Source organism: Mixophyes fleayi, chromosome 2 (genome assembly GCF_038048845.1).
Source record: "Mixophyes fleayi isolate aMixFle1 chromosome 2, aMixFle1.hap1, whole genome shotgun sequence".
NCBI lineage: Eukaryota > Metazoa > Chordata > Amphibia > Anura > Limnodynastidae > Mixophyes > Mixophyes fleayi.
In genome coordinates, this window is record NC_134403.1 from 292839530 (window position 1) to 292866339 (window position 26810).

The 26810-nt window shown below is 38.1% G+C and overlaps 1 protein-coding gene across 2 annotated transcripts in view; it reads right to left on the reverse strand.

Moving 5' to 3' along the window:
- NYX (nyctalopin) overlaps positions 1-24435 on the reverse strand; it is a 34596-nt gene extending 10161 nt beyond the window's left edge. Inside the window, exons 1-2 of one of the 2 annotated variants that reach the window (XM_075198178.1) lie at positions 24278-24435; positions 23171-23248 (exon numbers count right to left, since the gene is read on the reverse strand). In XM_075198178.1, coding sequence (XP_075054279.1) covers positions 23171-23204 — 34 coding nt within the window. In that variant the 5' untranslated portion in view covers positions 23205-23248; positions 24278-24435. The remainder of the gene's footprint in view (positions 1-23170; positions 23249-24277) is intronic. The other variant, XM_075198180.1, reaches the window with a different exon arrangement.
- Positions 24436-26810: the final 2375 nt, after the last annotated feature.

Genomic DNA, 26810 nt, shown 5'->3' on the forward strand with positions numbered 1-26810 from the left:
AGTCACATCACGCCACTCCCTAGCCACATCACGCCACCTCCCAGACACATCACACACCCCCAGCCATATCATGCTACACCCCAAGAAACATCACACCACCCCTCAGAAACATCATGATACCCCCAGACACATTATGACACTTGCTCCCCAGACATATTATGACACCCCCACCCAGCCCACTGTACTTACCTATGCTATACTTTTGCTGCTGACATCCATCAGGGTGGGAACTTCCTGTAGAAATGTGCAGGGAAGCTCTTGGTCTCACGAGATTTAGAGCTCCTCAGTTTGTCCTGCAGACTGTCACACAGTGTAATGTCACACACTGGGCCTGAGTCATTAATGAAACAAAAAAGCATTAAATGTTCTCCGGATCAAACTAAGTTACAATGCAAAGGGTAAAAAATTTGTTTATTATTTTGCACATAAGTTAAATACTGGCTGTTTTTTCAGGTAGCACACAAATACTTGATAGTTTTATTTTTATACTGAAATTTAAAGTTGATCTAGGACATGCCCTACCCAACTATAAATCTGTCCCCATATTTTAAATTTACCTCCCTATCCAATGCAACATGGTTTTACCCAGGTGCAAAGTTACTCCTTTTTATGCTTTACTCTCCTCAATGACTCAGGCCCACTGTCCCTAGACTGAGAGCAGCTTTCAGCTCCTTCCTTCCCCTTAACCCCCTCTCTTCGTAATCTCCCTCTGCTAAATCTCCCCCACTTCGTGGGTGCGTGCACACACACGCCATCTGCTGGGGAAAAAAATACATTACCTGGCTGCTTCCAGTGGAGGCCCGGGCTCCACAGGCAGGCCTGGGCCCTGGTAATTTGTACCCACTCTCCCCCATCTTGACGCCTCTGAAATACCTAGTAAAAGAGGGTTACACTATGTACACATTCAAGCCACATGTCTGTGCTGTCTCTATGCTAGCATGGGGCATAAGTATACACACATATACTTTTACGCTCTTTAATTAATCAGGCCACAGATGTATAAGGAATTTGTGCAGTACCATGTCATTCCCGGTTGTTGTCTCTACACTGCGTGTTTCATGGATGGTAAATCTATTACATGACCTCAGCGAATTAGCAGGCAAATATGCTCTTAAAAGTCTGTTGCACAGAACAATATCTGTCTTAGCATTAGTTAAATAATTAGTTCTAATAATTTGACCTTATCCTGAGTTCAGATTGTTGTTTATCTTGTGTCCTGTTTCCAGTTATACTGCTTCTAGAATTATACATTTTTGTTGCCAGATACAACCCTATATTTTGCCTGCACAAAGTCTCTTAATATGTAACCTACAAGCACCCAGAAGTCCTTACCCCCACAGAACACACACTATACTGAGTAAGCCAGGGACTTGGCTAAGTCACAGTGGCTGTGGAGTAACTGGAGAGGGCCTAGTTGTTTCAGGGAGCACTTGGACCCAAGTCATATATTACCACAAGATCTCAATCTCCTCATTTTTATTTTTCTCTGGAAAAGTTATAACTCAAGAAAGCTTCAAATAAAAAAGCAGCAGTATTTTACATTATGTGTTTTATCAATATTAAAATATTAAAAAGTTTTATTATGTTAATGCACAAGGTCCCTTCTCTGGTGTCATTTCTCTATCTACATGCTTAACGTCTGTGCATGGGGGTCGGCTTCTATGTGTCATAAGAAGCAGTAGAAATATTAGCCTGAATTTGAGAAGCGTTTTTGTGAAGCATCTTTTTGTTAGCATATACCCTAAGGCAGTGGTTTCCAAACTTTTGCAGTTCGCGGCACCCTTAGAGTCTCCAAATCTTTTTAAGGCACCCCTCCAAAATAAATATTGAGCAGTCCTGTTTTAGAAGTAGTTGGGTCAAAAAATTGTAATAAGTATTTAGGTCAGGACAGAAATACTTATTTAGTTGTATGCAAAAATGCCCCCTCTGCATCCAGACACTCTGCCCCCTCTGCATCCAGACACACTGCCCCCTCTGCATCCAGACACACTGCCCTCTCTCACACTGCCCCCTCTGTCACGCTGTCCCCCCTCCTCTGCTCTGTCACGCTGTCCCCCCTCCTCTGCCCTCTCTCACAATGTCCCCCTCCTCTGCCCTCTTACACGCTGTCCCCTCCTCTGCCCTCTCACGCTGTGTCACCCTCCACTGCCCCTCTCACGCTGTGTCCCCCTCCTCTGCCCCGCTGTGCCCCTCCTCTGCTCTCTGTCCCCATCATCTGCTCTCTGTCCCCATCCTCTGCTCTCTGTCCCCCTCCTCTGCCCCGCTGTCACTATCCTCTGCTCTCTGTCCCCCTCCTCTGCCCCGCTGTCCCCCTCCTCTGCCCCGCTGTCCCCCTCCTCTGCCCCGCTGTCCCCCTCCTCTGCCCTCCTCCTCTGCTCTCTGTCCTCCTCCTCTGCCCCGCTGTCACCATCCTCTGCTCTCTGTCCGCCTCCTCTGCCCTCCTCCTCTGCTCTCTGTCCGCCTCCTCTGCCCCGCTGTCCCCATCCTCTGCTCTCTGTTCCCCTCCTCTGCTCTCTGTCCCCCTCCTCTGCCCCGCTGTCACCATCCTCTGCTCTCCTCCTCTGTCACGATCCCTCTCACTCTGCCCCGCGCCAGGCGCCAGCCATTAAAAAAAAAAAAGCACAGAAATTTACCAATCCGTCGGGCGCCGGGACCCAGCAGCCTCCTCTCTCCCGCAGCAGCTTGTTACTGACGTCGATATTCAGTGACAGCTGCGGGGGACAGGAGGCTGCTGGGTCCCGGCGCCCGACGGATTGGTAAGTTTCTGTGCTTTTTTTTTTTTTATGGTGGCCCACGGCACCCCAGTGACAGTACCGCGGCACCCCTGGGAGCCGCTGCGCACAGTTTGGGAACCGCCGCCCTAAGGGGTTGGAAGTGAGAAGAACACGAGTGTATTTCCATTCATGCTTTTGATATTCACAGTGAAGAGTGATAAAATCCTATACAGCGGTGGTGGACATTTTTTTTGTGTCATTGTTGTTACATATTACACTATATGTTTTAATTTCTGTTTGGACACATGAGTCCTTTCTGAAGGCTAGACAAATCCATATAAAAGAGATATATATTTTCTGTGAATAATGGGTCCATCCATGTGATCATCTTGTTGTGCAGAGAAGGAAGCGCAAGTGTATGTATCATTTTTATATCATTAGATATCCAGTTAGCACTGCATTTAATTTTAGGTTTAGGTTCAAGCACTGTATGTGTCATATTGCAATCCGCAGCAGAGATCGCTAACAATCACAAACTAGTGTGACTCCGCTTATGTTCACTCCTTTCTAACTTTTTTCATTCTGTCCCATCCAACCCCCCTAGAAATCTAGCAAACCAACTTACTGAAAACATCATCAGTTACACTAGGACATCATTCTACTATACAGGCATCCTTAGCAGGATAACTTAGCTAAATCACTAAATCCTGTCACTCAACACAAAGGGTCTTAACTCTCCAAATAAGACACAGCTGGTACTTAAGACAGAATTAGACTGTAGAGTAATATTATAAGTTGACAAGAGACTCAGGGCCTGATTCATTAGCGATCTTATCTGCCGTTTGAGGATCTTATGAAAATCGTCTCTACGCATGCCCAGAAAAGGGAGATAAGAAGGAAAGTCCGTTGCGCAAGTTAAGATTTTCTTATGTTAAGTTGAAAATCCTTCTTAACTGCACTTAAGAAGTTCTCCAAACACTTAAGAAAAAAGGATTGGGAAAGAGAGGAGAATGGGCGTAGAATGGACGGAGATCGTACTGACTTAAGAAGAGTAGACGTTTATCTCCAGATCCATCGGATAGATAAGAAGAAATGTTTTCCATTTTTCTTAACTCCATGCTTAAACTTAAGGAAGCATGGGGTCATGTTTAAGTCCAAAAAAGCTATAGCAGCAGCGTTGAATAACAACACTAAACTGTTTAAAAAGCATTGTTTGTTTAAAACATTCACAACTAAATATGCACAACATATATCTTAATACAGTTCATTCAGATTTTTTTAATTATTTTTTTAAATTATTTTATATTAATGTCAATCATTAAACAATGTACTTTTTTCTTTAACACAACCATGGTGAATGCACAGTTTTAATAAATTGCAATGTGAAGTGGTAGATGTGTAATATCTCATAGTTAGCCTATACCTTGTTTGATATTTTTTAAAACGGCTAATAATACGCCAGTATAAATAAAAGGCATTACAGTTTAATGTGTTAAAACTATATAGATAAAATGTGCAAACATAAAACATGCATACTCTTCCATAAGCGACACATAGGAAACCCACACAAACATGGGAGGATATTTAAAATCCACAGACATAAGGCCATAAGTTAGGATTCAAACTCATGACCCCACTATTGAAATGTGGATTGACCAGCCACTAAGCCAACATGGAAGTGGAAACAATATGAGCATGATATAGACTAGAACGAAAAGTTGAACAATACACCATTGCATGCAAGTCAAGTGCTACTGGCAAGCTAAAGTTTTATTGTGAAAAATTAACAATTGCACACAGAAGCAGCGCCAAATAAGCCACCACACTAAACTGTTTTAAAAACAATGTTTGCTTAAAAAGACCATAGAATAGAAAAAAATATGCACAACATACACCTGCATACACTTCTCTCATAACAAATTGTTTTTCTTTTTAATTTTTATTAATGTCAATAACTATACAATGAAATATTTTAGCCCTAAATCCTTGGTAAATGCACAGTTTTAATAATTTGCTATGTAAATTCATTGATGTATAATATAATAATAATAATTGGACTTTAATTTGTTTGCCATTTTTTGTCTTCTGTCTTTTTTTGGCACTTAGGTGTTTTTTGCTTTTATCTGTGGATATTTTCTATTTGTTTGAATTCACTTTATTTGGAACAGCTTCTTGTCTGTGTTGTAGCTCCACACAAATTTCAACGTGCAATATAGGCATACTTATAGTGCTCCTAAAAAACATACAACACAACACAGGCACTATTGAAAACATGAAGATTTAAGGATAAACAGTAAAGAATTACACACACATTCTCTTATTATCCAACATGAAAAATGTGTCTTCTGTAATTTTGAATTGTAAATAACTGTGGATGAGAATTCAACGGTTAATGATTCGCAATCATAAATTTACATGCACAATACAATACTCTATAGACAGAGCAAACACCAAAACATATACTAGCGTACTCTTCTATAAGTGACACATTGGAGTAAACCCACAGAAACATGGGGATATACAAAGTCCACACAGATACAGGCATGACTCTGGATTTAAACTCATAACCCTACTGTTGGCAGCTGCTTTGTCTAACCACTAAGGCATACTTCAGATTGAAACAAACATACAACACAATACAGGCACTAGTGGCAGCCTAAAGTGTTAATGAGCATAATTAAATGAACAATTGCACACACCTTCTTAGTAACAGACATGAAGGATCATGTTTTGTTTTATAAAAATTAAAATAAGAAAGTCTATGCAAATGCATCTCAGAATAATTTGCATCAGAAATAAATGCAAACATATTTTAATCAGTATAAAACTAAACAATAGATTTCCGTAACCAGCGTTGCATAGACCCAGCATCAGATCTCGTCATCTGATACCACAGTGGCCCATACACCTGCATATAGTTGTCTCATTACAATCCACTATGATAGACTGCTTCATGCGCACTTGAAGTTGGTCAGGAGTCTATAGTGGAGTTTCCTGGTGTGGCTTTTTATAGTGGACTTTTATTTGTATTGAGAGTTATATTTTAGCTTACTCTTTAATAGACACTTTAAAACTTTGTGTTTGTAAGATATTTTATGTTCCACAATAACAGTGCATCTCTATTTTAATATGTAAGGTGCATTTTAATGTGTGTGTTGTTTGTATTATAAATTTGAACCCAATTTTTTTTTGGGGGGGGGAGATTGCTGTGATGCTTTTTAATCTAATATCTATTAAGATGATTCTTTCCCCATGTTGCATATTTATCCAACAGATCCCCAGCCCTCCTGAAACTGTGGAGGCAGACCACTTCAGATTCCAGATTGATTTGCAAGGTAAAATATTTTTCTAATATGGTTTATTTCACACTTTTAAAATTCCTTAACATCCTAAAAATATAATTGTTGTTAGCTGATGAAAATAAAGGCCTGTTTCATTTTTCTAAACATATACAAATGCATGCACCAGACCGTTTTGGCTTAAATAAAATGTTTACCTTTGAAATCTGCAATTTTGAAATTGGACTGGAAGGGCTGCCTCTGCCCCTGCTGAGATGATCAGATGTGAGTTTTAGAGCCATAGCACTTATAAAAATAATGGTGAAGATTGATTGTTAGAGTTTAGGTTAAAATAGTCCAAACTAAAGGCTTTCATTGATGTACTACCAGACTTAACTGGGACATGTCTGCCTCACCTGAAAAATATTCAGTATTCAAGCATAGTCGTGTTAATCATATATCTGACTCACTATGTGAATGTTCTTTTCTGCCCAGGTAAAGTACATAAAGTAAGTGTTGTCTGTAAATTGATATAAAGGCACTGATTTGGCAATGTGTTCAAATGGAGATACCTTACATTCTCTTTCATTTTGAGGATAAGTGAGAAACAGACACCATTTTAGTAAATAGCTAAATGTTTGTAATTTATTCCAACAGACCTTATGACCCAGCTGTCATCTGGAGCACAAAGGAGGTGCGGCAAAGATAATTTCATGAAGGAGGATCAACACATGAAGGAGTTGCCTTTTAAAGAATGTAATTATCTATAGTCAGGGCCGGATTAAGGGAATGGAGGCCCCTGGGCTAAGGGGGCCTCCATTCCCCCGTGAGGGCCCCCCTCTGTGATCTAAGCTGCCCCCGCCTTCCCCCGGTGAGCCGAGAGGCCCCCAAGGCACTTACCTCCTTCTCCTGCAGTCCTTCTCCGGTGCGCTGTATGCTCTTAACTGAGGAGATCTCGTGAGAGGGAGACTCATGAGATCTCCTCAGTAAGGAGACTACAGCGCAGCGGGGAAGGACCGCAGTAAAAGTGCTCAGCAGCATTGATCGGGCCGGGGGCACCCCCGCCCCCAACTGATCAATACTGCTGCTGAGCACTAAAAAGGGCCCCCTGGGCTGTAGCCCAGTTAGCCCTATGGTTAATCCGGCCCTGTCTATAGGCAACAAATTGTAGATTTTACAGCTTGAAAGTCCAGGGGCTAGATTTGCTAAGCTGCGGGTTTGAAAAAGTGGGGATGTTGCCTATAGCAACCAATCAGATTCTAGCTATTATTTTGTAGAATGTACTAAATAAATGAAAGCTGGAATCTGATTGGTTGCTATAGGCAACATCCCCACTTTTTCAAACCCGCAGCTTAGTAAATCTAGCCCCAGGTGTCTACAAAGTACACAGTCAAGCAATACGTTGTTTCAAAGTGGCCTAAGGTTGATCTCTTTTTCTCTCATATTTTTAACAGATAAAGAATTCGGACATTATGGGCTCCAGCATGACCTGCCTTGTAACATTTGTATGTGATATTTGTTTTGTATTTGTTTGTTTTTACAAAGGAGTTTGTATTTTCAGTGTGTTTTATTTTGCCTTTCATTTGATTACTGAAATTATGTTTATAAATAAATATTAATATTTTAATTTCACAATACTCATTCTACTGTAACTCTCTGCTGCTTTGGACACTGTTGAACACCCTCTTCTTCTAGACATCCTTCACTACATAGTCCAACTAGACACAGTTCTCTGCTAGGTCATGTCCTACCTCTTTAACGGCTCCTGTACTGTACCCACCTATGGTACATTCTCCCTTTCACTCTCACTCTCTATTGAGGTCTCACAAGGCTCCTTTTTTTCTAAATATTGTACTTTAATATTGTACATCTCTTGTCTTGGGGTACTAATTTGGTAATTTGGCCTCCAATTCCACCTCAATTCTGAGGACACCCAAATGTACATTGCTTTCCCTGACCTATGTTTTTCAGAACTATCTGTTGTAAAACACTGTCTTTCTGCATTAGCCGCATGGATGTCACAACGATAGCTAAAGCAAATCATGTTCTATATAGAGCTCTTTATTGGCCCTCATGCCAGAGTCACCAACTGGCCTCCAATCTCACTCACTGTCAATAACACCACTATACCCTTTGTGTTGCTTAAAATTTCATTACTGACTAAGTTTGTGAGGAGGATAGGAGGGACCAGATTCATGAGACAGATTATGACCCAATAAATGTGTTACTTTGAACCTTATCAAAACCATATCACAAAGTTATATTTTAAATTACAGACCCATATTTTAAACTATAAGTAAATTGCTGTCTGCTTTTTCTGCTAGTTACATCAAAATTTTACACTTTATTTCTACACTAACATTTACAACTCAGCTAGGACAAAAACTACCACACTTATAAATCTAGTGCCTGTTATCAGGTGCCTGCAATTACAGGTTCCTGTTATAAAGTGCCAGTAATTGCAAATAACAGAGTACATTTCCCATAAATCCGCTCCCCCTTTGCTAGGATACGATGAATGAATGACAGGCAGACATTTTGCACACAGGTGTAGAAAAGGTCCACGAGTGACATGAGCTCGCCGACACATGATCTGAGTACTAATCATAGTACAGATTATTGGAAAATACATAATTTCCAAAATTAGAGCCAGCATATTCGCAAGGCGTGAGCTACAGGTGTTGGCAGAGGCCATGGACAGTATGCCCACAAGGCCATTATATCTCAAATGAGATGAAACTGCGGGCGTACCAGAGGGTGTGCCGATTCATCTGGCGGCGGTACAACTCCAGCGGCGCTGGAGCGACCTGCATTGGCATCAGCTACAATTGTTGGAGCTAAGGTAGGAGATTATTAGCCATGAGTTCTCTATTAATTGTATGAAATGTTGTCATAAAAACACTTGTTTTATTTTTAAAAATACTTTCAAACTTTTACCAGGACATGGCCTTCCAAAACATATCAATCTGTCCACTAATTATAAAAATATCTCCCCCTCTAATGCAACATGCTTTTGGCCACGTGTCAAGTTAATTTGTTAAGGGGATGTTTGGGATTCAAACTCATGACCCCAGTGCTGTGAGGCAGAAGTGCTAACCACTAAGGAAACATGCTGATAAGAAATTTCCAAACATTTTTAAGATAACACTAGGAGGTGGGCAATGCACACATTAGTGCCAACCTCATCTTTCCATATTACAAGACCTTACCCAAATGTCTCCCTAATCTTGCATTAGTTATATTATATAAATATTGATCATGAAAAACAAAATATTAATGTAGCATTTATTTTGAAAATTAAAAATTGAAAGATTAAAAGAACTGAAAGTGGTGTGTGTCTCTAAATAGTAATTTTTTAGTTTAAAGACACTCAATTATCTCTGTGGCTAAATGCATGTTTCTCAATATCAGCTCACATTATTATATGGCTATATGTAGATAACTGTGAAACAGGGAGAACATTTAAAAAGAAACTAATGTGTTATACTTTTTCCAACAGGCCGTCACAGCCATCTCCAACAAGAGGTCCAGGAGGAGGAGGAGCAGGAGCCGGCCAGGGTTGAGGTGAAGGAGGAGGAGCAGGAGCCGGCAGGGGTTGAGGTGGAGGAGGTGGAGGAGGCGGCGGCCGCCCCGAAGAGGGAGGAAGAGAAGGCCCATGTGGAGGCTTTGGTGGAATATAACTTTTTTCCACAAACAAAGAGATATATTTGTTGGTGTGGGTAGGTCCACTGTAGTAATCATAAAGTACTGTTTTCCCACCTGCCATTTAGCCAACAGCTAGTTCACCAATCCACAGTTTTCAACCATGATGGCCATAATAATAGTTTTTATGGAATCATTAAACCCTCCGACCCCCCCTCCCCTGGCCACCACACAAATGTGTATATATATATATATATATTTACAGAAAGTATTTGTCCTATAATGTGTTTGCCATCCTATTATTGTTTGCAGACAATTTTAACCTACGTCAAACTTCACACCTCTGCTGAGTCCATCAAACAATGACTCAAGAACTACTTTATGTATGATAAATAACCTAACCGTGCTAATTGTGTTTTTTCTCCTTGATTTTACCAGCTCCAGAAGACACCAGAAATGAGGAGGGGAACCCACCATCGGTGGGTTCACTAATGAAACAACTGTATAAATACAATAAAAACAATAAATAAATACAATAAAAAAAAAGAAAATATCAAAAATTGCAAAAAAAAAAAAATTGTTCATTTATAATCGCTTGTATGATTCATTTTAATATGTTTTTTCCAATGTATATTTTTTGTACTTGTTAAAAATGTTGTATATAAAGTCTTTTTTTAATGTAATTAGAACACATATGTCTTCATGTGACTTTTCCAAGTAATGATAGCACATTTACCACATACATTACACTATTTTACATGGCCAAGTTTCAAAGTTCCTCTTTCGTTAACTGTCACCCTTATTCAGGCCCACAAAGTCCAGACCAATAAGGCCATTGTTGTGGATCAATCTCATGATTCCAGTGCTGTAAGGCAGAAGTGCTAGCCACTAAGCCACTATGGTGGTCAAGTGTTGGCTGCATTGATTTTTAGGGAAGCTGACATACATAAGATAAAAGCGGTAGATGAGGAAAAGGATTTGTAGACAATACTTGCATTAGCCTCAAATGTCCCCTCCAAGTCAACCATCTCCCCCCAAAGTCTTAGTCCTGTGGGCCACAATCATTTTTGCATGAAAAACATTGTAATAAATAAAAAATGCACCTTGGTCTAACAAACTTGCATTTGAGGGGGAGGTAAATTTAAAATATGAGAACAGATTTATAATTTGGGTAGAACGTGTCGTAGATCACCTATGAAGGTCAGAGTAAAAATGAAGCTATCAAGTGTTTGTGTGTTACATGAAAAAAACACATTGCTTTCCTTATGTGCAAAATACTACTCCTTGCTAATTAAAAACATATGCTGGTTTTGCCAAAGTTCCTCTTGTGTCCCTTTCCTTAATGATTCAGGCCCACAAGCTGCACATAGATGCTAAAGCCATGTTTGGTATTCAAAATCAATGTTTAGCCCCCCAAAATTTTTGGGGGCTAAACATAATTTAGGTATTAATTTGTACCTACATTATTATTAACCTCAGTAACACTAAATTCCAGTGATTTCCATTCAATTTTTACCATCTCACTGGTCACAATATGCATTTCATACACTTTCAGCCAAATACTGCAGCAATCTGGCTGGATGGTAAGCGACAGAGCAATGACTCAAACACACTGCAGTTCCTAGCACATCTAGGACACATTGGCACACAGCAGTGGCAGAAAAGAAAAGTGATGCAAGATGGAATTGTCCTTGGATCATGAAACCAGTTATGGTTCATTCGATCACTCCACCTGTTTCTTGGATAAGTGAGGTAATTCTACAGCTAATACATGACAACAATTGCTCCACCTGTTTCTTGGATAAGTGAGGTAATTCTACAGCTAATACATGGCAACGAGCGCTGACCCCCCCGGAATGCATGCTTTTATCAGACACACACCAATCCAGGGTGCCAAACAATGCACTAAAAAGAGCCATTGAAATTCACAGCAAAAAAACAGTTCATCAGTGAGCTTCGAATCAGCCCCAATTCCCACAAAATTATAATCTAGTTAGGTACTTTTCATGTAAAGTGCTGATTACAAACACAGCAAAACACGTGTGGGAGAATGTGACCTCTAAGAGGCTGACTACTAGACACAAAGACATTGCATGGATGGCTATCCAAGGATTTCTGCCTCTCGGGACATTCATGCACTCCCGGAACCTGTGCCAATATGTCCACTGCTCCTTCTGCATCACCAGAAGAGAAACAGCACAGCGTATTTTTTGGGACTGCCCCACTGCACAGGCACTGTTGGATGCCTTGGAACATGAACATAAGGACAGTGTGCCCAGAACTTGCCTTTCATACCATTCGGTATTTTATGGATTATTTCCTGGGACCCACATCATTGGGGCAATCCAGGAGGCCTAGAGCCTAATGAACTGCTTTAAGGACACTATTTTGCTTGCCAGGAATCACCTCATCTTGAAAAGGGAGAAGATGACCATCCAGGACTGTCGCAGGCTGATCCACAGCCTACTAAAAGACTATAACACCATTGACAGTCCTGAGTAAGAGGAAGATGATTAATTTTCTGTCTCCCTCTTCTCCTTCTCCCCCTATGTGTCTGTTTATTCAATGTAACACTGTTGAATTTCCCTGCAAATTCTACAGACAAGCCTGCTTGCTCGTTAGCAATGGAGCACTCGTCTTTGGGTGTATATTAGACCCTACACCTATTAGTGCGAATGAGGAAAAAAAGCCTGCAAAAACTTGTAGATTAATAAAAATGAGCAAAGCAGCTCTTCTATAAGGGTGTATATATTAGACCCTACACTTATTAGTGCAAATTCAGAAAAATACAGTTTAATCACTGCTAGGCCCTCCCTGAACAAGCTAACAATGGGCTTGTTAGAGTAATAGCAGAAACACACATCAGTGTCAGGAAAGATTAATGGTGCAAGATGGAATTTTCCTTGGGCCCTCTCACCCACCCATATGTTGAATCTTACAAAGGACATGCACACTTTAACAATCCAAGCACTTCAGCGACAAGGGCTGCCACTTTTGTGGCTGAAGTGCTTGGTTTGTTTTTGTCCCCCACTAAACCAGCTATCAATGCCCTAAAGGCATGTTAGACCAACAGTGCTGTGAAATGAATTCTACACTGTCAAGATGTTGTCGTCATCATCTTCAGCATCATCCTCACCCTCATCAGTGTGTACATCATCATCACAGACTATTAATTCATCTCCGCTGGAATCCGCCATTAGAGAAGTGTCAGTACTTTGATGTATTTGCCGGTAAAGGCCTTCCTCATGGAAGATCTTTTCCACATTTTTAGGAAGTAACCTAACTACGTCGATCATTGACAAGTTTCCCGGATGTGCTGACAACTGTTTCTGAGTACACACTGGAGGGTGGGCAGCTTAGGTATTGCAAAGCGAGTTTGTACATGGGTTTCCAAATTGCTTGTTTTTCCTCCCAGTATGGGAAGGGACTATCTGACATTTCGATTTCAATGAACTCTTGAAAATAATTCTCCACCATCCTTTGCATGTTAATAGTAGGATCGTATGGAGTTATGGCCGAGGTCACACTTTTTTTAGTAAAATCTTTCAAACCAGACCAGGGGGTAAATGTATCAAGCTGAGAGTTTTCCGGCGGGTTTATGAAACCAATCAGATTCTAACTATCATTTATTTAGTACATTCTACAAAATGATAGCTAGAATCTGATTGGTTGCTATAGGCAATATCTCCACTTTTCAAACCCGCCAGAAAACTCTCAGCTTGATACATTTACCCCCAGATGTCAAACTGTTGTGGTCTGTCCCCTGCGTCATCCATGCTTCTCTTTGGAAATACAGTGCAATGACTGCTATATTAGGATTTCCGCACTCAGAAAAATCAGCTCTTTTATAAGGGTGTATATGAGACCCCAAACACTTTGTAGTGCAAATTCAGAAAAATACAGTTTAATCCCTGCTAGCCCTCCCTAAACAATACAGGGCTATATTAGAATTTCAGCACTCAGCAAATACCGCTTTTTTTTATAAAGGGGTATATGAGACCCCAAACACTTTGTAGTGCAAATTCAGAAATATACAGTGCTATATTAGTATTTCAGCACTCAGCAAATACAGCTTTTTTAGAAGAGGGTATATGAGACCCCAAACACTTTGTAGTGCAAAGTCAGAAAAATACAGTGCTATATTAGGAGTTCAGCACTCACAAAATACAGCTTTTTTAGAAGGGGGTATATGAGACCCCAAACACTTTGTAGTGCAAATTCAGAAAAATGCCTGCTCTATACTGCTCTATTCCTGCTCTATACTGTGACCTAACCCTTCTCTGTCTTTCTCTCAAATGGCGCTAGATCGTCGTGGAGGCGGGTATTTATTGATTCTAAAACTCGCGAGAACCGAGATCCGACGAGGTCACGATGACGTTTTGCCTCATTTTGAAATCCGAATAGGCGCAAGAGTACCGAGCCGACTCGGCTCGGTACTCGGATCCCCGAAGTTCGAGTGGGTTCGGGTTCAACCGGGCCTGCCCATCTCTACTTAAAATACACATCGCAACTTCCGCACAAGATAAGATCAGATCAGTAATGAATCAGGCCCACAGTTTTTAACAACAGCTCCTCCACGCATCTCTAACAGATGCTTCCGTCAGAGGTATTTTTCGAATGGGCATGCAAAGAAAAATTACATAGCTAGTCTATTTAACTCTAAAATGTACTTCAAATTGTGCCCAAAAATTCTGAGAAATTTTCAGCACAGAGAGAACCAATGATCATCTTTGGCCCCCAACTCTGAATTGGACAAGACTTCTGGGAGCTACTCCAGTGTTCATGAGAAGGCCCCAAAAAGGGATTATACTCTTTTTTCTCAGGTGCATAATACTTATTCAGTTATAGAATTTTCCTTGTAGATAAGTGGCTATTACATTCGATAATTTACCATATATTCAGAGCACTTCCACATCAGCATAACACTCAGGAAGACTTATAATAAGGTGCCAAGAACTTGGTGTTTTAATAACTACCTGTCTATCCTACCAGAATATTTGGATCAACCGAATTAAATTAAACCATACTTACCAAATATCCATATTGTAGAATCTCAAATAAAAAAATAGAGAAATTCTATCTGTAGACCCATCAAAGTGTCCTATAAAATCGCTTTTGCATTGATACTTTGAATAATTGTCATGTGAACTCCTTTAAATGCACAGGATCACTGGAAATCCTTATGTTTCAATATTCTCAATGTTTTCCTATTTGAACCACTCAAATGGAAGGAGATGAGGAAACAGAGAAAATGACACTCTGGCATATTACCTCTTATTTACGAAATATAACATTGTAAAACTATAAAAATGCATAAAACAAATTATTCCCTGCCTGGGTTGTAGCAAGACTCTTAAACAATTGAGAAATAAATAAATATAGATATAGTGTCTTAAATTCTGGATAAGTCCTCTTTTTAAAAACAAGTTCGCTGTTCAGATAGGGTATTTGCAACATACCAGGTCCTGCCAAAATCTTAAAAGTCTGTTTCAAAGTGATATAAGTTCATTGGTAACAATATATTACAAAATACAATGCTCAAATAATACTTTCGCCTACTTATAAAACTTGACATAGAGCAAAAAGTTATAAATTGTAATCAAGATTAACATATTCCATACTGAAAATATTTTTTCCATAGGACTAAAGTGTACTAAATCTAAATTCCATTCTCAGTGTTATGTTATAGAAACCAGACACTCAAAATATGAGCGGGGAACCACTCGCAAGATCTGCTTATTTGCAGATGATATATTTCCAGTTACCAACTTGGAGAATTCTTTGGTAGCTCCCACTCCCCTAGACACATTTAGCAAAGTTTGATTCTATAAGGTAAATACTTATTAGCCCATCTTACACCAAAGTACCCATATGTCTGTCAAAATACATCACTCAAATACTTGAGTATACCAATTGCCATTCCCCTACCAGAATTATTTTACCTTAATTTTCTCCCTTTGCTTACAGAAATTAAGATGCTTCTCAGCTTGCAGAGAATATTTGCTATAATGGGCCAATGCATCCTCTGGCAAAGTCTGGCGAAACTATGGAAAAATCAACAACAATAATGTAATTCTGAGTCCTCTTCTCTGGCTAAATAACAGACTTGGTCCTCCCCTCAATAATTTACTTCCTAATGTCTCTATGCACTTAAGGTTTGGGAAGCAATGAACCACCACAAACATATATATACTTATATAAATCCCTTTAGTCACTAATCCTAGATTTAAAGACAATTGGACAGACATTGGAATCCACTATATGAAGGACATGTGTTCCAGGGCCTCACTTGAACTAACCTTAGTCTAAAATTGTACCTGTCAAGCAAGGACTTCTATATCTTTTTACAAGTTCCTGAATGCTGAGCATGGTCCAAGCTAGCTTCCTCATCATCTCCTGCTACAGAAGCATTATTACTTACCTTTAAGACAGTGGGGGTGTATAAATGGTACAGATCCTTAAACAATCCCATAACACTCAACAATTTATCATGCATGGTGAAGTAGCAGAAAGATCTATATATAAATCTCAATGTAACTACATTATCTAAGGCAGGGATCATATCTGTTTTGTTCTCTGTTCTGTTGAATTATGTAGAAGCCCAATACAAATCTATTTATAAATGGTGCCTGGATCTGAAATTTTCCCAACCATCTCTCCCTGTGCTCATGATGCTCTGGAGACAGGGCTGGCATTGCTAATATATCTGTACATTGCACTATGATAAAGCCATTATGAAAGGTCACATTTCACCCAAAAAGCAGTTCAATAGGATCTATTTTTACTCCAGCACCTGCTGTAGCCATTATCCATCAATAACCTTCTGACTGGAGAGGGAATACTAAATAGTCCAAGAATGTAAATCTGCTAAAACACATGTACTGGTGCATTATTGTTACAAGACGGCAACTATGGTCATCTTTGACTGGCCAGATAGAACAGCAAAAGTATTGAGATGGAGCCTATGGGCATCCTTTAAGGTTCAAAAGCCTAGTGAGCACAATAAGCTGGTCAGCATGGAGTATGGTGATAGTGCTGTGTCTGTTGGTTGTTCTACACATCTTTACCATTAGATCAGTGTCACAACAACACTAAAAAGTGGGCATTTTCCTTTCCTTAAACAAATACCCTAATGAGTCCTGTCCAAGGTAGTGTAATCTACTGCATTGTGCTTCGAACAGAAAATTGTGTATGCTATAAACACCGTTTTTTTATCGCAGTGAATGTGGTAGGCAGTTTGTAAGATATTCAGATGTTAAACCTTATCTCAAGTGTGACCGCTAAGTAGGCATTTTAGAAATACATGTTTTTCATCAGACAGACACTAGATTTCTGTCACAGAGGAGCAAGATGCCAACATTTATGAAGGAGCAGAAGTTTGCACTGGCCAATGCTGGATTTGGCAGAGTCAGGGCTTTCCTTGCTATGTACAGAGTACGCATAACGGTGCTCAATTGTATGTGGAGTTCCTTGCTCTGCTGGGCCATTCCCTCTGCAAAAGGATACATTTTGGACCAGTTCTGATCTGGTTTTAATTGGGTCTTGTGCTATACTTTAAATGGGGTCTATATTGCACCTTCATATCTTCTATAAAGACCTAATGTTCCCTCACTCTTAGGTAGGACTTCAATTGTGTGTGAAGTCCTGTTGGGTCCTCATGTGATGAGGCTCCATGGGATGTTACAGTACTAAAACAAAATCAACTTTGTTTTACTTGCTCTGATACCCAGAAGTGCACGCAAGGTCTGACAGGATTCTGCGCACTATTGAATTTCCCCTTACAATTAATTTAAGACATAACTAAGGCTAAACCAATCAGTTTAAAATGGAAAAATGAAATTCAAGGAAAGGGGTAGTTCTAAAGTGGAAGGATGTTGTACTTTGATGTTACCTTTACAGTTTTGTACAATGCATCACTTCAGATTTTTCTGCCTTCCTGCAAACCTAGATTAAATTCTATTTTGTGGAGGTGTCTCTTGACAGTGGAGAGTAGTATCTAAGCTCAACAGTGTAAAACCTATGCCTTTTACATTGCATATACAGTAAACTTAACAAATGTGGTTGTGTTTATTGTAAACAATTTGTACACTAAAATTATATGCTAGATGAGTTGCAAAATATTTAGACATTATACCTTATGGCAAGTGTCACAGCTACATGACAATTTTACAATTTTATAAATATCCTCATTCTTCATCAGACAAATACCACAATGGGGACAGAATGGCCGAAATTTATTTTACTTGCGTTGTAAAAATGCTTGTGTTATAGACTTCTTCTTCCAAAATAAATTGGTAGGCATCAAACAAATACCACATTAGGGGAAATATTTGCCAGCCTATGCTTGCGATCCCTGGATTATTGGCAAAAGCTGAACCAGTGGCCGTTAAATTTACATAATTACATGTACATATTCAACTGTACTGTCAGAGACTGTATTCAGTGATTTCAAGGGAAATTTAACATTACAACTAAGTCAGTGTTCACTCAAAAAATTTGAAATGCTGATATTTGTAAATATAAGCCAACAACGGATAACTCCAAGGGTTAGTGAAGTAAATAGCAAGTAAATTATGCCTAAAAGCAATCATTCAATGTGTCCAGTATTAGAATTCTGACACGATTGAGGATTAGACAGCGCACAATGGTAAATTAATATTAGGGATGGCATATATGTTTTGTTTAATTACATTAACTTATCCAATGCCTTGAGCTTTTACAAAGTGAAATGGATTGACTGTGGGTGAGGATTATAATATAATGGAGCATTAGGAGCAGGGGTGAAATCCCTGAGAGAGGATTTATTGTACATTTGACAGAAAGACAGCTGTGTCCTTCCACATACATCAGTGTTTATGTAAATCATTATGTGGGGAATTTGAAAAAAAAATAATTTATACAATGGAGCAATATTAGACTGTTCAATGTAAGGGACCAAGGGTAGTCAGCCTGTGGAGGTTTCTGACAGATTAAAAAATGTTTTGCAATTCCCTTCTTACAATAAATTGTATCGATAACTAGAATTAAGAAATAATATAATGTTTGGCAGGAAGGAATCTTCTTTCCCTCTGTGTGGTTAAATTGGTAGCTGCCGTACTAAAGATACTTGTTTGCCTTGCAACAGACACATACACACAACACACACATGCACACACACACACGCACACACACACACATGCATACACACACACACACACACACACGCACGCACGCACACGCGCACACACACACACACACACACACACACAACCCCCTCTGGTTACTGCTTAGATTTACTTTCACATATGATTTGGCTGGTACATAATTCTATTTTTCTCCCCCACACCAACCCATTATTGATTTTTGTCAACACAAACACTTAGACATAGTTATACAAAAACAAAGAAAAAATAAATCCGGACAAGCTCAGGACTATCCTCATTCCTATATTATCTTATGCAATATTAATATAGCTGAGGGGGTGCTCTTCCAACTTCTCAACACAGAAACCAAAAGACCAGAATTGGAAATTAAAAAGGCTCGCCAGTCCAAAAAGAGATAGAGAAAAAAGATAATTATTTACAATTTTTATTATTAATATATCATTAAAATTTCTTATGGTATCCCCTTTATTCATTCTTAATCAAACATTAAAAAAAATATTTCCTACAGTTTTGCATATATCCTATTTAGAAGCGGTGAAATATTAAAAAATAGATGAAGAGTGAATAAGAAGGAAAAATGTGCTTTAAACTTCTCTACTCACCGTATCCAGCAGTCTAGACACACATCATTACTATCGAATTAAATTGTATGTGTCTTACAATGTTCAAGTTTGTATCTTTTTATCTTATGTACCATAGATTCCCTATTGTGTTGAATGAATGAATGAATAAATAAATAAATAAACATGTTGACTCTTGTTATGGTGTTAGTGTCATTATTTCTTTCCCATATCTATCATTTGGATGCACCTACACATACACACTATATATTGTTTATTCCAAACACTTTATTCAAGGGCTTGGTGTGTACAATCAAATAAGATTAGTCTAGTTCAACGTATTTATTTGTATGTATGTTATTCATAGACTGCTTGAAGATTTAACTCCCACTTATTTAAGTAATTACTCTATATAGGAAACATAGCTTATATCTATTAAATATTTATATAGCTTCAGTATACTAAATATCACAATACTTGCTATCCATTTATTCATATCCTGTTTGGATGCACAAGTATATTTACCAAATACCAGCATAAATTCCCTTAGTGGAAAAAGTTTCGTTTCGATCATTGTGAATATTAGATCACCAGATATAAACACCCACTTCTTTATATATTTATCACTGTCGTCATATCTTGGTTATTAAACATAATAGTCTCCCTATATATAAATCATATATTAAGTCTGTCTGCCCACTAGATCTTCCATTAGGTATTTAGGGATTCTATAATTGTATGATCACTAAATCTTGCAATTGGTATCTAGTGGTTCTATTATTAAAGAGATCAGGGTAGGATCTAATTTGGAAATCTGACTGGTATCCCTCTGAGAGCTAGACTGTCGTAGCTAACCTAAATGCTGAATATAGAAATCTATGCCTCCCAAAGACTAATGTTTTTCATTTTCAATTTCGAAATGGTAGGCAACTATGCTGTATGCTTAGTATTATGTAAAATGATTCATGTAAGTCATTGCTTCCAAGAGAGAGTTAGAAGTTTTGGTGCAGGTGTGGGAACAAATAAAACAGTGAATGTGGCATGTGTAGAGTTAGGGCTACCTGGTAGTCGACTTGTAAGGCTTTACCAAAAGAAGACAAATTCACAGTTGATAATAATACTCTAACCCTTCTAACCTCTTAGGGTGTTGAACCCATTCCCAAACATCATGGGCTTCTGTAAGCAGCTAACAGAGGGCTTAAAATAAAAATAATTGAGGTAGGCTATATAAATAAACCTACATACTTCTAACTTGGAATTTCCACTTTCAGAGATATCATAACAAAAATGTAAATTATGATGGACAAGTCAAAGCAAGATCTGAAAACCCCCAAAATATATTTAATAGAACTGCTCATAAACTGGAGTGATATGCAGAACAGAATCCACGTGTCACTAAAAAAAGACCTGCAGAAAGTTTTAGCTTAACCAGAGTAGTAGGCCGTAAGTACAGCTTTAAAGAGTAAATCTTTACTACAACCTCCTCACAAAAGTCTTTAATTAAATCAGGCGGAAATGTTTTGGAGCAAAGTAGTGTGAACTGGTAAAACAAAAATACGTTTTTGTCCACAACCACAAAGATATGTTTGCAGACAAAACAGTTGAAGCATTTGAAGTAAATGACACCTTGTCTGTCATTGGATCTATAATGCTCTGAGTTTATGTGGCAGACAGCAGCACAGGAAATATTGTCCAGGTGAAAGATAAAATAGATTCAACTAAATATCAACAAATCCTAATCCATGAAGAAATTAAATCTAAAAAGAGGTTGTTTTTTTTAATAATGCAATGATCCAAAACACACCTTAAAATCAATCATGAAGTATTTACAAGAACAAAACATTTAGGTTTTTGAATGGTCTTCATAGTACCCAGATTTGTATATTGTTGGAATGTCAGTGGAGAGAACTGCAGTGCACAGCAGACCTATGTCTCTGAGTTAGAAGAGTTTTGCACGAAAGAAAAGTCATTTTGGGTAAGTAAATACTGACTGGAATGGTGCCCAAACAAATGCACATGTCACAAACACTGTTTTATTTTATTTTTTAATGTGCTAAATGCATCAATAAAGTAGAGTTATTGTACATTAAAATGGATAGAAATATGTCATGTTTAAGTTTGTACCTTGTAGAGGCTGTGTCAACTTCATATTGACTTTATTTCACTTATATATTCAGTGAAACATGTAATTTGAACAAAGGTATCTAACCTTTTACACACATCTATATATGCTTATTTGGCCCTATCTGATTGGTGTTAACCTATTACCATGTCCTGTATCTGTGGTCGTGTTCTGCTATTCATACCTGTTCTTCCTGGGTATTCCTAGTATGTAACGATCATCTTCAGCTCCACAGTCCTTACCCTGTCACCCTTTAATATAACATCACATAGTGGCCGATGATCTTTCTGATCCTCTGAAGGATTTTTATCAAGGGCCATAATGATACAAAGCAGGAGTCTGCTATTTAAAGCCCAGCGACACAATCACAATCAGTAAGTTAATTTAGCATTTCATATTCTATGACATAGGAAATGGTATATGATTATTTTATGTCCTTCTCATAGTATTTTTTGTATTGCATAGCTTATATGATATGTTACATTTCTATTGTTGATACTATACATAGACTTTTCATATTGACTGTATAGTTCTACTATATTGGTAATAGCTTTTAGAGTTTTTCTATGGCACTTTGTTTATTCTTTTTTTACTATTTTATTATTTTCCAATTTATTCTACATTGCTTAGTTTATCTGGGTATATGTAAATATATTAATGCTATAGACTATCTTTCAGATTGACTGTATTGTCTTGTTGCATTGGTCATAGCATTCTTCATCTTCTCCATGGCACTTTTCCAATTTATTGCTATAGTAACTGTATATCATTGCTACAGATTATTAGGTATACCATTGTGTGTAGCTTTTAAAATTGTCTGTATAGTCCTGTTACACTGATAATTTTTATAGCATCTGTATGGTATTATGCTTATCTTATATTGTGAATTTCAATCCTACTGCTATTGAGCTTACTTAGTGTTGATAGATGTGAACATATATTAATGCTGCAGACCATCTAGACAGCTTGCAGCTTTGTTCCTCTGTATTTGATCCTTATTAGAGGTCTGTGTTTTTAACTGTGGCATTCACTTGCCTTTGTGATGTAGCTGTATTTCATCTTATACATTATATTTGTGTAAACATAGTCTGTTTAGTGTTTTCATTATTTTAACTTAATTATTGAATTTTATAGCATTTACAAAAAACTATTTTTAAAAGCTGTTTTATAGCTCTGATATATGTGCGTGAAATATGGTCTACTTTAATAGCACCTTTCTTTGACTTTGCTATTTATTGCATTGTGATTTACCGTATATGTACTTTCTACTACTGTAGGCTGCATGTTACAATTACTATATTCCAATATTTGTGTATTGCTTCTGTTTTAAGGTCTGCCTGGGAGATTTGTATTTTTTATGCCTATTGGAATGTTATTTCTTGAATGGGAAGTTATTATACAGCTGATTCAGTGTTTTGGCTAATGGCAATTGGTAGTCTGTCCTTTAAATAGCAGACACCTGCTTTGTAGGTGTTATAGAGGATTGAACTGACCAAATGGCACTATGTAATGTTCTATTATATTATATTATATTATATTATATTCAAGGTACCTTTATTGAATTAATTGCCGACTGTCGAATGACATTGATTTTGTCTCTGACTTTGCGTTGCACAGAAGGCTGCTTTACCTGACCCCCACCAGATGGTCAATTAAATTATGCATTTTGGGTGGTGAATCCCCTAATATAAAAAGTAAATAAAGAACTTACCATTTAGAATGTTGGCAAACATCACTACAACCATTAGACCAGTGCATTTCAAAAATGTCTACAAGCAAGGGTCTTTATCTGAAATATAATGAACAGAAATATAGCCTATAAAATGAAACACATTTTGCATGCCTGTGTACAGGTGTTATCATGCTCACATTTGTGTTATAATTAGAACATTCATTCATATAATTTTAACTAGAGCTTGAGTAGTTAGGGACATGGGGCCTGATTCATTAAGGAACTTAGACAAGAAATAGAGTAAGTTTTCTTACTTAAGTTTTCTAGACAGAACCATGTTTCAGTGCAAAGGATATAAATGAGTTTAATATTTTGAAAATAAATACTGGCTGTTTTTTCATGCTACATGAAAAAACAGCCAGTATTTAACTTATGTGCAAAATAATAAACTAATGTACACCCCTTGCATTGCAACTTGGTTTTGTACAGAAAACTTAAGTAATAAAACTTACTCAAATTCTTGCCTAAGTTCCTTAATGAATCAGGCCCATGGTGTGTTGCTGTGTTAAGATATACTTTTTTACATAAAAAATATGTACATTTGAATATTTGTTAAAAAGTCTGAGTGGTCACTGTTAAATGTTAGTAGTTAGTTCCATATTATTAGCAGCAGGGTAAAACAGTGTTAATGCTTAATGGAGTGCATTCATTCCTTATAATGGCGAGTCAGAAAGAATGTAATGATTAATTTGATATAGTTCACACAATAATTAGCATGTGCAGCATAACATTGCCAATGCCCCGTAAAGGAGTCTGAAAAAGGGAAAAATGATTTAACATTTTAAATACTGTAAGGTGAAAATAATGAAACCACCTAAGTACAGATATGAGAATGACTCCCTAATTAATTCAGTTTTTAGCGTGACATTAATAATATCACTTTACAGCTATTCATTTTCTATGAAGCATCACAATGCATACAGCAAAGTTGTTTAAAACTAATAGCTGATAACATGATTTTTTTAACATGTAGACATTTAAGCTGTTTCTATATATAAACAATACTCTTTGTACTACTATCCTTCTATAAGATTAATTACAATAACAATTTTATGAGAAAATCATTGGCACAAATGATCATATTACCTAGTTTGTAGGTCAGGTATGTCCTTTGTTCCATGCCGCAGAATGGTCCTTGTCTCTCTTGCATAAGTATCCATTTGGTTTGTGTCTCTCTGAAAGTGATCATTTAATGGTCCTAAAATCCGGAGTATCAAATGAGGATTATGCAAGACAAGTAAGAATATGATTGCTTCAAAAGCAAGATACATCAATCTGCTCTCTGCTCTGTCCAAAATAATATCAGTCTTTTGTTTGGCTCAGATCCATACTTACAAAATTGCCATAAATCCAGAGGAATATTAACTGAGCAAAACATGTTGCATAATGTAACGTGAGTGTTAATATTATGTGACTTTGGATTACAGGAAAATAGTTACAAAAAATTAATGTAAATGGCATGCAATTGCATCATCTCTAATCCCTGTATCAGGGATTCAGAAATAATTGCATACATTAAAAATAATTTACAAAAGTGCAAACACGCAGAGCCTTTCTGTTTACAAGAATGTGCCTAGTTGTCCACTTAGCTCATTCTTAAGTGCACTCCCACATCCCATTGTAATGAATATAAATCTGTGTCTACTCTTGTGGGACTGTGAGTCTAATTGGAAATGCACATGATGGAAACCATGAAACCATGAACCCCCTTTCATTAATGTAAACTGTTTAATGTTTTTTGTGGCTTGGGTCATGATTATATAATAGTCAGGATAATTATGAATATAATATGATAATATTATCATGTTATATTCTAATTTCACAAGTTACTTTAATTAAAATATTTTTCAGAAAATCACTGTGCAAACAAGTGGTTAATGTATTCTGATGAAAGAAACAGACATACTTCACAGTCCTGCTTTCTGTCACCATATATTGGTTACTTATGCTGGGTTCACACTACAGGATTTTCATCCAATAATTGGACAAATCAGCCGACATCCTACTGTTTGGTAAGATATCGTGTGAGTGTGTACTAGAGGACCAGAATAAGGACCAGATGAAGAGCACAGATCTGAAGGTAAATTGTGTCAGTGTGTATGGATGAATCACCAGACTGATCGGACCTTCAGTCGTAGGTATAATCGTTTGAGATAGCAGGTCAGTCAGAAAAATTCTTCAGTGTGTACCCAGCTTTTGTCAAAGATTCCCTGTTATCATAGAAGGGTAATCAATCCTTTTCATTAATTAGATAAGAATTCAAAAGACCCTAAACGATTGGCAAATTCAATGGAGCACAAAGAACCATATTGTTGGAATCCAAGTACAGCGTATATTGCTTATGGAAAGTGCAGCTGATCAAAAGAAAATTCTAATAAAACATGTTTGAGAATACCCAGTAGTAGTTTAAGATGATCCTGAGCCAAAGGCTGCATGTACACCATAGGCCCCCACCCAACACGTGAGTCTCAACTACATGTGAAATATGTAGTATGCAACATGGCGCACACTGCAAATGTTTGGCATGCTGTATTATGCATATGAAGTCTCCTGGTACTGGGTCACCTAGGTCCCCCCCACTGCCCTTTGGCACATATGTCCCTACACACAAGGTCAACTTGTCACCTATGTCTCCCGCACTGTTTTATTGTCACATATTCTCTCTTCTGACACTCCTAACCCTTGTCACCTATGCTCCTCCCCCTCACTCTTCTAACTCTTGTTACATCAGCTTCCACCACTCCCCTCTCCCTTTTCATATATTATACCCCACTCTACAAACCCTTGTGACATATGTTCCTCCCAATTTCCTACCACTTGTCACATATGCCGATCAATCTCTCTCTCCCATTGTCATATATCATATGTAACAATGAGAGAGGGGGAATTGTGGCACATTACAATATATGCCCTCCCCATTCTGCCATTGTCAGATATCCTTCCACAACTTTGTCTCTTCTCACATGTGCCCCAAGACTTACCCCCAAAACCGATACCTGCTGAAGTGTACGGTAAAGGAAGGCTCTGGTCTTCTTCACAGCAGCTCCAACTGTTGCTGCTACATATATGAAGGACTTCTCTACAGAGCACCAAAGACTACTACTGATGATGTCACTGGCACTTTGCCAGACCGCCCACATCATGGATAAGCAGTGTGAGCATCACTATTAAATGCATATGGCTCCCCCTTCATGAGCTGACCAGTATTGGACATTTGGCAGATTGGGTTGCTCTTTTCTGTTCTTGCAGATTCTATTACCTGCAGGTGCTTTAAGGTATTTTGATACTTGGCCAGACCCTGAAATGTTGGGGCCTCATGGAAAGCTAACCAATGAGCAATCACTTTAGGCTTCCTTCCCCCAAACCAGACCCAACTTTAAATCAGTAACACCCACATTAAATAAATATTTCTTCTTCCCTCCGACTCGCCCCATCATTAAATTATTATCCCCATATATAATACAGAAATGCCACATTGCATTATTAGGCCCTACAATATATTAATATTCCGATTAACCAAACATTACATGGATAGCCCCCACATTATATTAATATCCTCAACTACATTACATTAATACCCATCTGCAGGGCTTGAAAGCTGTGGGAGGCAGACTCCTGT